At 41.1% G+C, this 12,043-nt stretch overlaps 1 protein-coding gene across 1 annotated transcript in view; it reads right to left on the reverse strand.

The window, feature by feature from the left end:
* Positions 1 to 3,385: 3,385 nt before the first annotated feature.
* The window catches only part of LOC114549626 (sodium channel protein type 4 subunit alpha B), a 345,707-nt gene continuing 337,049 nt past the window's right edge, over positions 3,386 to 12,043 (reverse strand). Inside the window, exons 30-31 of the mRNA XM_028570008.1 lie at positions 10,728 to 10,998; positions 3,386 to 4,753 (exon numbers count right to left, since the gene is read on the reverse strand). Of these exons, the coding sequence (XP_028425809.1) occupies positions 3,423 to 4,753; positions 10,728 to 10,998 (1,602 nt within the window). The 3' untranslated portion in view covers positions 3,386 to 3,422. The remainder of the gene's footprint in view (positions 4,754 to 10,727; positions 10,999 to 12,043) is intronic.

The following is a 12,043-nucleotide window of genomic DNA, read 5'->3' on the forward strand; positions in this document are numbered from 1 at the left end:
CTGCTTCTGACTGGCTAGTAGTCCTTACCTAGGTACTGTCAGGGCCCTCATACTCTGCTCCTGACTGGCTAGTAGTCCATACCTAGGTACTGAGCATGTGCGACTCAACAGAAGTGAGATGTCTCACTCTGAAAGAGAGAGCTCAACACACAGGGTGAAAAGAGGAGCTGCAGCAATGGGCAATACAACAAAAATATGGTGTTTTTTTGAAAATTAAACCATGTAAAGTCATTCTGGTACAACCTCAAAATACAATTATGAACCTGAAGATGAGCGTAATATGAGCACTTTAACTGTCACGGGACCGGTCGTTACGTGATCGGGCCTCCATAAATTGTGGGATAACGTACGAATTGTTGTGCATAAGTTTTCGTACGAAATACGGACCCGTTCACGAGAATGCGTCGTATTGATCGATGATCTATCAGTCTTGATAACATGCTAGTATTCTCCTAATTTTTCTCCCCATGCAATGCGGTAGTGCAGCTGGAATCTTCTGTTCCGGGTTTGTTCGTAAAGGCAAAGGGAAGCGAAAAGAAATGGACTTTAAATCTGGACTTCTAGACAAATCACCACGCGGGGGGTAAAAACTGTCGGACACGAGGATGTTTCGCCACCAGGGCAAAACACATGTTGGAAGAGCGTCCGGGAGCGTGTAGAAAAAAACTCTCACTATGCACTTTGTATGAGTTATTAGTTGTTTTTTGGTTGTTATCGCAAAGGTTTTCAGAGGAAAATTAATAAAAAAATAAAAACTGGCCTCTTTTTCAACTTGTATTTGCCCGTGGTGTGATAAAGTGACAGCACATGTAAACGTAAAAGTGCAAAACTGCCAAAATAAAACAGATGAAGTTGCTTTTCAGGCTTTTTTTTTTTTATTTTCCTGACTGCACCCCTCTCCTCTCATCATCTATCACAACGTAGAAGTTCACTTTCTCAAAGCGAGCGCCACTCCGTAGCCGAAAGAGAGAGGCTTGCTTATGTTTTTTTTTTTTTTTTTTTTTTTTTTTATATATCTTCTTCAACTTACTCTAAAAAATATAAAAAATAGTAATAATCGTACCGCTATTAAAAGACTGGTAACATCAACAAAGTTATACTTTTAACTACGAAAACATTATTATTATTTTTTTTTAAATCACGTCATTATTTTCCATTCTCCTCCTCCTCTCTCAGGTTGTTTCTCGACATTTCGAGAAACAACCCCACTCTCACAGCCAGCCAGGTGTACTTTGAGAATACCGATCAACTGTGGGAAGGCACAAACCCCCACTCCCCACCTCTCCCCCCAACTCCCAGGCCAATAAATGATGGATACATCTGATATAGTGGTTTTGTAGCTGAGGTCAAAGGTCAGTCAGTGTCCTGAACCCTCGACGAGAGAGAGACCCAAAGGGGTCGAAAAAAACAAAGGGACTCTACGATTCATGTCTTTTACTTTCCGACAAAGACAAAAGGCAAACGGGAGGGTTTCCCCCCCCCTCTCTCTCTCTCTCTCTCAGTCTTTCCAGTCTTTTCTGCTTTCCTTTTTTTAAGAAACTCCAGGAGAAAGTCCAGGAATCTCACCTGCAGGGAACATGACGTTAACATTAAAAAGGTAGTAAATATTCCACTTTGTTTTGCTCCTTTGCTCATAGCGCCTCTGCGCTCCGCGGCTATGGTACATTCAGTAAACAGGCATCTCCCAAAACGAGTTCATCCGCAATTTGTTCATTTTTTTTACGTTTTGATTTTTTTTTGGTTCCCGCTGTGTAGGGTTGGGCATCGTTTGGATATTTAACATTTTTGATTCCAATCCTGATTCTTCCTTTCGATTCTTCTTCTCATCGATTCTGGAATTCCGATTCTTTGAGTTGGTGGAAACGGGTAACACGCTTATTTCACAAATAAAAGTTGGGTTGCGGTTTGACGGAGGCTTTTTCATTGATATCAAAATCAAAATAAAGCCACGCTAGAGCGCACCGCTTACTGTGCTCCAAGGCTGCAACTAGCGATGGTCAAATGAAGCTTCACGAACCACTGTCTTTACGTTCAGAGCTCACTATATGGTGCTCTCTGTTCAACAAAAGGGTTGAAAACACACTGAATTGCCATTCCTTTAACCTGTTTCTTTGAACAGAGAGCGCCATCTAGTGAGCTCAGAAAATAAAGACAGTGGTTTTGCTTCATTTGACCATCATTAGCTAGACTTAGTCTTTGATTGATCCTTTTTGGGATGACTCCCGCAAGGAGCTAATTAGATTAGCTACAACACAACAAGCTCCTGGCCCCGCTACGGAAACCCCCCACAAAACTTGTGCATGTTAAATTTGGAAAACCCCCACGATCAGATTTGAAACCAAATCCTCCAAACGATTCCAATAAAGAAACTCGATGGAAGCGTAATTTTTGAACCGATTTCAATAAAGAAACTCGATGGAATCGTAATTTTTGAACCGATTTCAATAAAGAAACTTGATGGAATCGTAATTTTTGAACCGATTTCAATAAAGAAAAACTCGTATTTTTTTGATTAATAAAGAAACTCGATGGAAGCGTAATTTTTAACCGATTTCAATAAAGAAACTCGATGGAAGCGTAATTTTTGAACCGATTTCAATAAAGAAACTTGATGGAATCGTAATTTTTGAACCGATTTCAATAAAGAAACTTGAATGGAATGGAATCGTAATTTTTGAACCGATTTCAATAAAGAAACTCGATGGAATCGTAATTTTTGAACCGATTCCAATAAAGAAACTCGATGGAATCGTAATTTTTGAACCGATTTCAATAAAGAAACTCGATGGAATCGATTTTTGGAATCGATGGAATTTTTGAACCGATTCCAATAAAGAAACTCGATGGAATCGTAATTTTTGAACCGATTTCAATAAAGAAACTCGATGGAATCGTAATTTTTTAACCGATTCCAATAAAGAAACTCGATGGAATCGTAATTTTTGAACCAATGTCAATAAAGAAACTCGATGGAATCGTAATTTTTGAACCGATTTCAATAAAGAAACTCGATGGAATCGTAATTTTTGAACCGATTTCAATAAAGAAACTCGATGGAATCGTAATTTTTGAACCGATTTCAATAAAGAAACTCGATGGAATCGTAATTTTTGAACCGATTTCAATAAAGAAACTTGATGGAATCGTAATTTTTTAACCGATTTCAATAAAGAAACTCGATGGAATCGTAATTTTTTAACCGATTTCAATAAAGAAACTCGATGGAATCGTAATTTTTGAACCGATTTCAATAAAGAAACTCGATGGAATCGTAATTTTTGAACCGATTTCAATAAAGAAACTCGATGGAATCGTAATTTTTGAACCGATTTCAATAAAGAAACTTGATGGAATCGTAATTTTTGAACCGATTTCAATAAAGAAACTCGATGGAATCGTAATTTCGATGCCCAACCCTAGCGCTACGGTGCGCTTTCCTGCCGTGCGTCAGGGCTGCCGACCAACACCGGGGATTGTTCGCTGGCGCTGGCTTCGCTGCCTGCCGTGTCTCCAGCTATCGTTTCCGTCTTGGCGGCGCCGGCGTTGGCGAGCGGGTGAAAGATCTCCGACGTGGCTCGCGTCACGCTGTCGTACGAAGGCGGCGACGAGGTGGACGAAATCGTCTCCGATCGCTCGATCACCAACAAACTGGAGCCGTAGTTTTCCCTCATCATGGCCGCGATGAGCCCCTCCTTCTCCGGCGCGTCCTCCCCGAACATGTCCTCGCCTCCGTCTCTGTCGTCTTCCTGTCCGGCGTGCCGCGGCGTGGTGATCTGGCGGTACAAGTAGGAGGCGGCCTTCAGCTGCCGCCTCACCAGGTGTCTGCGGTAGCATCGCTGGATCACCGCGGCGGAGACGTCCTCCTGTTTCCGCCTCAGAGTCGTCGTGATCGGCTCGTAGGAGATCTTGGACGGGTTGGCCATCATGAACTTCTCCTCCATCTGCTGCTTGAGCGCGTCCATCTCGCCCGACTCGCCCAGCACGCGCTTGGTGAAGGCGAACAGGATGTCCAGGCAGTGGATCTTGTCCCCGCTGACCATGGGCAGGTCCATGGAGATCAGCTTGATCTTATTGGGCTTGCTGATGCGCAGCGGCTCCGACAGCGAATCGGCGAAATCCGACAGCTTGGCGTACTCGATGAACTGCGTGGCCTCGGGGTCGAACTTCTCCCACACCTCGTAGAACATCTCGAAGTCGTCCTCGCTCAGAGGCTCGGTGCTCTCCTCCGTGGCCACGCTGAAGTTCTCCAGGATGATCGCGATGTACATGTTCACCACGATGAGGAAGGAGATGATGATGTAGGTGACGAAGAAGGTGATGCCCACCGACGGGTTCCCGCAGTTACCGCGCACGGTTGTGCCGGTGTGGGGGATGTTGGCGTTGCACTCCTCGGGGGAGTTGTTCAGGATCGGGCTGAGCAGGCTGTCCCAGCCGGCCGACGTGGTGATCTGGAACAAGCAGATCATGCTGTTCCCGAATGTCTCGAAGTTGAACATGTCGTCGATGCCCGACTGCCGCTTGACGTAGGCGAAGTTGGCCATGCCGAAGATGGCGTAGATGAACATGACGAGGAAGAGGAGCAGCCCGATGTTGAAGAGAGCCGGGAGGGACATCATGAGGGCGAACAGTAATGTCCGGATGCCCTTGGCGCCTCTGATGAGACGCAGAACGCGTCCGATACGGGCCAGTCGAATCACACGGAACAGCGTCGGCGACACAAAGTACTTCTCAATAATGTCAGCAAGCACGATACCTGGAAAGACAGAAGACATAATCAGCCAAAGTCTGCATATTTATGCAGGGGCCGCATTTTTTCAAATACGCGGCACTTTCGCCGCATAAATTGCCGATTTCTATGCAAAATATGCGGGGCTTGCATGATTTCATAAGCCCTGCATTTTCGTTGCAAAAAAGTCACACAATATACAGTACAGGCCAAAAGTTTGGACACACCTTCTCATTCAATGCGTTTCCTTTTTATTTTCATGACTATTTACATTGTAGATTCTCACTGAAGGCATCAAAACTATGAATGAACACATATGGAATTATGTACTTAACAAAAAAGTGTGAAATAACTGAAAACATGTCTTATATTTTAGATTCTTCAAAGTAGCCACCCTTTGCTTTTTTTTTTAATAAGGAAATAATTCCACTAATTAACCCTGACAAAGCACACCTGTGAAGGTAAAACCATTTCAGGTGACTACCTCATGAAGCTCATTGAGAGAACACCAAGGGTTTGCAGAGTTATCAAAAAAAGCAAAGGGTGGCTACTTTGAAGAATCTAAAATATAAGACATGTTTTCAGTTATTTCACACTTTTTTGTTAAGTACATAATTCCATATGTGTTCATTCATAGTTTTGATGCCTTCAGTGAGAATCTACAATGTAAATAGTCATGAAAATAAAAAGGAAACGCATTGAATGAGGTGTGTCCAAACTTTTGGCCTGTAATGTATCTTAGCAGAAAGTTGAAAAATGTTGCGTTTACTTCACTCAAGAGCAGCCATTTTCCCTTGTTGAATCACTTTTTTTTCTATTTGCAAGTTCCTGCAATTTCATCGCATAAAATTGCATAAATATCCCGCATATTCCATCGTATTTAAAAAAAAAAAAGCCACATAATCAAGGATTTTTGCCCACAACAATCACAAAAAAACCCTGCATTTTTCTGAAAGGACTGACTTATTGACCAGATGTGTCAAACTCAAGGCCCGGGGGGCCAAATAAAGCCCCGTGCAAATTTTGGTCCACATTTCAATTTAGGTTCACAGCTACTATTGGCCCGACTAGTTGTGCACCACATCAAAAAATCAGGAAACAGTTTTTCATGCTTTATTTATGCGACACTGCCATACAGAATTTGACAAATTTCCTGACTTTGACACTCAGGATTCCCCACAGAAGCAGAGACTTTTTGAATATTTGAATATAATATTCAGGCTGTGAAACAGGCTGTGGTGAGTCTGCTGGGTGGCAGCGGCTTTTTAAAATGTAAGGTTTGTTTTTCATGACTTTGATAATTCTACGATGGCTAAGAAACTTTTTTGATGACTTTTTTAGGGTTTTATGTGGACCAAACTGTATGGGAGAAAGCTATATGAGACATGCAGTAATACAAAGTTAATTGACTTTTTTTTTTGCTAAATAGAAGCATGTCAATAAACTCAACATGTCTGGCCCCTTATTGTGATCGTCATTTCCAGTGTGGCCCTTAGTGACATTGTGTTTGACACCCCTGTTATAGACCTTCAACAATCCTCCAATTCGTGTGTTTATTGGGAGTTAGAGTCTTGTATTTTTGTCAATACACGGACGCAAAGTATCGATCTTTTATCAGGGTTTAAAGTTAAGTTTTTTCTTTTACTGGCCCCTATACAAATTGGTTTTAACACCCATCAAAAAGCATCAAAAAGTGAAAAAAAAGCATCCAAGAAAATGTAAAAACAAAAGTAAAAACCTTATCCTAAACCCTAACCATTGCCTAATCCTAGTGCCTTCCAGGCAACGCTGCCTGGAAGACGACGATGGGGGCTTAAAACACCAAACACTTTATATTTACTTGCTCGACGTGGCATTTTACTTGCCCCGGGCCATCGGGCAACCCTTATTGTTGAACCCTGTTTATTATATAAATTGCACATGAGAATTTTACTTTTTTAAATAAATTGACAATCCTATTTAGCAGCAACCCAATTTAAGTGAGATGAACAAACAGAGAAATGTATTTTTTAGATTAAACATCATTTGAAGCTTGAAAAAAGGTAATATAAAGCAATTTATCTTGCGGAATATCGCAATGTGTTTCAAATGGCAATACTATAATATCGTACCGAGACACAAGTATCGTGATAATATCGTATCGAGACAAAAGCATCGTGATAATATCGTATCGAGACACAAGCATCATGATAATATCGTATCAAGACACAAGCATCGGATAATATCGTATCGAGACACAAGCATCATGATAATATCGTATCAAGACACAAGCATCGTGATAATATCGTATCAAGACACAAGCATCGTGATAATATCGTACCGAGACACAAGTATCGTGATAATATCGTATCGAGACAAAAGCATCGTGATAATATCGTATCGAGACAAAAGCATCGTGATAATATCGTATCGAGACACAAGCATCGTGATAATATCGTATCGAGACAAAGCATCGTGATAATATCGTATCAAGACACAAGCATCGTGATAATATCGTATCAAGACACAAGCATCGTGATAATATCGTATCAAGACAAAAGCATCGTGATAATATCGTACCGAGACACAAGTATCGTGATAATATCGTATCGAGACAAAAGCATCGTGATAATATCGTATCGAGACACAAGCATCGTGATAATATCGTATCAAGACACAAGCATCGTGATAATATCGTATCAAGACACAAGCATCGTGATAATATCGTATCAAGACACAAGCATCGTGATAATATCGTATCAAGACACAAGCATCGTGATAATATCGTACCGAGACACAAGTATCGTGATAATATCGTATCGAGACACAAGCATCGTGATAATATCGTATCGAGACAAAAGCATCGTGATAATATCGTATCGAGACACAAGCATCGTGATAATATCGTACCGAGACACAAGTATCGTGATAATATCGTATCGAGACAAAAGCATCGTGATAATATCGTACCGAGACACAAGTATCGTGATAATATCGTATCGAGACACAAGCATCGTGATAATATCGTATCGAGACACAAGCATCGTGATAATATCGTATCGAGACAAAAGCATCGTGATAATATCGTACCGAGACAAAAGCATCGTGATAATATCGTATCGAGACACAAGTATCGTGATAATATTCTATCGAGACACAAGCATATTGATAATATCGTATTGTACACTGTCAGAAATAAAGGTACAGTTGAGATCCATTAATATTCTCTGAGGTACAACTGCTGGTGATGTACCCCCAAAGGGTCATAGTTGATCCTTAAAGTACACATTTGTACTTTTTCTACGTTGAAAGGGTACAAACGTGAGAAAGGGTCCATGTCCTATTTTTAGAACATATAGGGGTACAATAAGAAAGATGTCAGTGTGTGACCCATGCTGTAACCAAAAGCATGGGTGAGCACTACTTAGCACTACTTATAAATGTTATGAACAGTATTGTTGACAGGTTGATATTTAAACCAAAATAGGCTATTGATTCATAATGATTTACTGGGAATCAACAAGCAGTTCTGTGTAAAATCAGACTTTCAGCACCCCTCACATAGTTTTTATTATTTTCACAATAGTAACCACCGGCATGCTTTGATCTTTTATTGAATTAATATGATTGTAAGAGGCCGTCCTGCAGGAGATGCCATTTGCAGTCATGTCGCTAAAAAATTCGATTAGCTGAAGACTATTAGTTGCCCAAGATTTTCTTATTTGAGGACACTCGTGTGAGTTACATCATGTAAAAGCTCTCCGTTTGGATGTTTCTGTCTTTATGTGGCAGGTCTGCTGCCATTACAACGTGAGTAATTGCTTCTGGAGGGCTGAGCTGTCGTTCCCCTCTAACAGCAAGTCAAACACCGTAATTCATCCGTCTTTTCCTTGTTATTCGGGAATGATAAACTCAAAGAGGAGCTGGCCTGTCATCACCACACCAGACCCCCCCCCATACACACACACACACACACACACACACACACCTCAATCTTTCACTCGTCTCCCTGCGCTGAGTTATGGCTGAAGGAAGGGATGAGCAGGGGGGAGTCGAGAGGGAATCACCATCACGTTGTACATCAACTCAACCACCACCCCCCCTATCCTGACTGACACACACACACACACACACACACACCTGATGTAACAGGTCAATCATGTTTGATTTGTCTCCAGGGACCGCCCTCTGGCAGCTCTGATTGCTGCCTTTACCTTCACCTCCCCCAGGCAGCCTTGCTGTCTGGAGTGCGCGCGCACAAACACACAACACACACACACACACACACACACACACACACACACACACACGTCACAACACTGATAGCTAAATTCCCTGCTTAGGTTGGCATATGCTGCCTCTGCAGACTGTTCTGTCACATGTTTGAAATGTGTGTGTATGTGTCCGTGTGTGTGTAATTAAATGTGTGTGTGTGTGTGTGTGTGTGTGTGTGTGTGTGTGGTACTGTATACGACCATACAGGACCTTGGTGCAGGGTAAACATCAAGGCCAGCTTGATGGTCACTTTGTTGGCAGATAATTGTGAGGCAGACACATTATATCAGCCACAAGACAAGCTGATGCACACACACACACACACACACACACACACACACACACAACCAGAGGTAGAGGAATTATTCAGATTATACTTACAGACTTTTACTAACTTGTCATTGTCACTTTTAGTTCGGTTCTTTGAAGCCATTTCACAATTTAAGTAACTTATTTCACTCCAGTTGGAATGGTTTTGCTTTTGAACTGTAGCTCAGTTATATGTACTTTGGTAGTTGTAGGAAATACTTTGTGAAACTTTAAAAAATGTTCAGCTGGATAACAACAATCTGGGGGGGATAGGTACAGTATTAGGGGGTCACTAAGGTCAATATAAAAGAGACTTCAGATACAGTATTAGGGGACCACTAAGGTCTATATAAAAGAGACTTCAGATACAGTATTAGGGGACCACTAAGGTCTATATAAAAGAGACTTCAAATACAGTATTAGGGGACCATTAAGGTCTATATAAAAGAGACTTCAGATACAGTATTAGGGGACCACTAAGGTCTATATAAAAGAGACTTCAGATACAGTATTAGGGGACCATTAAGGTCTATATAAAAGAGACTTCAGATACAGTATTAGGGGACCAATAAGGTCTATATAAAAGAGACTTCAGATACAGTATTAGGGGACCACTAAGGTCTATATAAAAGAGACTTCAGATACAGTATTAGGGGACCACTAAGGCCTAAATAAAAGAGACTTCAGATACAGTATTAGGGGACCACTAAGGTCTATATATAAGAGACTTCAGATACAGTATTAGGGGACCACTAAGGTCTATATAAAAGAGACTTCAGATACAGTATTAGGGGACCACTAAGGCCTAAATAAAAGAGACTTCAGATACAGTATTAGGGGACCACTAAGGTCTATATATAAGAGACTTCAGATACAGTATTAGGGGACCACTAAGGTCTATATAAAAGAGACTTCAGATACAGTATTAGGGGACCACTAAGGTCTATATAAAAGAGACTTCAGATACAGTATTAGGGGACCACTAAGGCCTATATAAAAGAGACTTCAGATACAGTATTAGGGGACCACTAAGGTCTATATTAAAGAGACTTCAGATACAGTATTAGGGGACCACTAAGGTCTATATAAAAGAGACTTCAGATACAGTATTAGGGGACCACTAAGGCCTATATAAAAGAGACTTCAGATACAGTATTAGGGGACCACTAAGGCCTAAATAAAAGAGACTTCAGATACAGTATTAGGGGACCACTAAGGTCTATATAAAGAGACTTCAGATACAGTATTAGGGGACCACTAAGGTCTGTATAAAAGAGACTTCAGATACAGTATTAGGGGAAACTAAGGTCTATATAAAAGAGACTTCAGATACAGTATTAGGGGACCACTAAGGTCTGTATAAAAGAGACTTCAGATACAGTATTAGGGGACCACTAAGGTCTACATTAAAGAGACTCCAGGGTTGTCTGAAACTCACCGACGATGGAGAGAATGACGACCACGAAGTCGAAGATGTTCCAGCCGACGGTGAAGAAGTAGCAGCGCAGCGCCACGATCTTGACCAGGCACTCGAAGGAGAAGATGATGATGAAGGCCAGGTTGATGTTGTTCAGGATGTACTCCATCTGGGGCGACTGCTCGTCCGTCTCCACCATCATGGTGATCATGTTCAGCAGGATCAGCACCATGATGATGATGTCGAACGCCTGCTTCGCCACCAAGTCGAAGAAGAAGCCCTGCAGAGAGTTCTGGAGAGAGACGGACCATTGGTTGGTTTCTCTTAGTAATCAACACTACGTTTTTTGTTATCAAATTTTTATTGTTTTAACATCGTTTAAACATGACATATAACGACGAAGACAAACAATCAGCAATTACGCCAGTATGAAATAAAAATGAATAAATCAATGATAAAAAAAATAATAATAATAATAAAAAAATAAAAAAAAGTCTATAAAGGGCACTATATCAGTGGGATAACACTACGTTTTTCTGGATTACATTAGATAGACTTTTATTGAGCCCAAATTGGGAAATTTCAGCACTACAGCCAGTGGTATAGTCTACGTCAGGGGTGTCAAACAAATTTTCCCAGAGGGCCACACCAAGGGGCCTGACCTGGAGAGATTATTGACGTGCTTTTGTTACCGCACGTCACTTTTTTTTTAACATTTCGGTAGCTTTTTCCCTCATTTTTGTTGGTTTTGTTCCGACTTTTTTGTGGCTTTCTCAGACATTTGTCACCTTTTTGTAAATTTGTTGCTTTTTCCGACATTTTTATACCGTTTTTTGTTGCATTATTGTTGACATGAAGCCCTACAAAAGTCATCAAAAGCCATCATAGAATTTAGCAAATCGAGAAAAACGATTACATTTTTGTTTCACAGCCTATTAAACTCTTTCTCTCTGCATCTGGGGGAATTTCTGAGTCTCAGAGTCGGCAAATCTGCCCAAATTCTGCTTTGAATGTCAGGTAATTACAGTTTAAAAAACACTGTCCTGGGTTTTTGGTAGAGATGGTCCGATACCATTTTTTGCTTCCCGATACCGATTTCGATACCTGAACTTGCGTATCGGCCGATACCGAGTACCGATCCGATACCAGTGGGTCATATATTTTATTATGTTATAACAGCTGTATACTACTATCCCTGTATGGATGTGATATGATTTCTATTTTTGCTGTCTGGCTCAGGTTAAACTCTTTGTAAAACATGAACAAACACAAACAATGAATGTCGTACAACTTTCTTTTATTCTCCAGTTTGACAGTCGGTTATAACGGAAAAATAA

The sequence above is a fragment of the Perca flavescens genome, chromosome 22 (assembly GCF_004354835.1).
Source record: "Perca flavescens isolate YP-PL-M2 chromosome 22, PFLA_1.0, whole genome shotgun sequence".
Classification (NCBI taxonomy): Eukaryota; Metazoa; Chordata; class Actinopteri; order Perciformes; family Percidae; genus Perca; species Perca flavescens.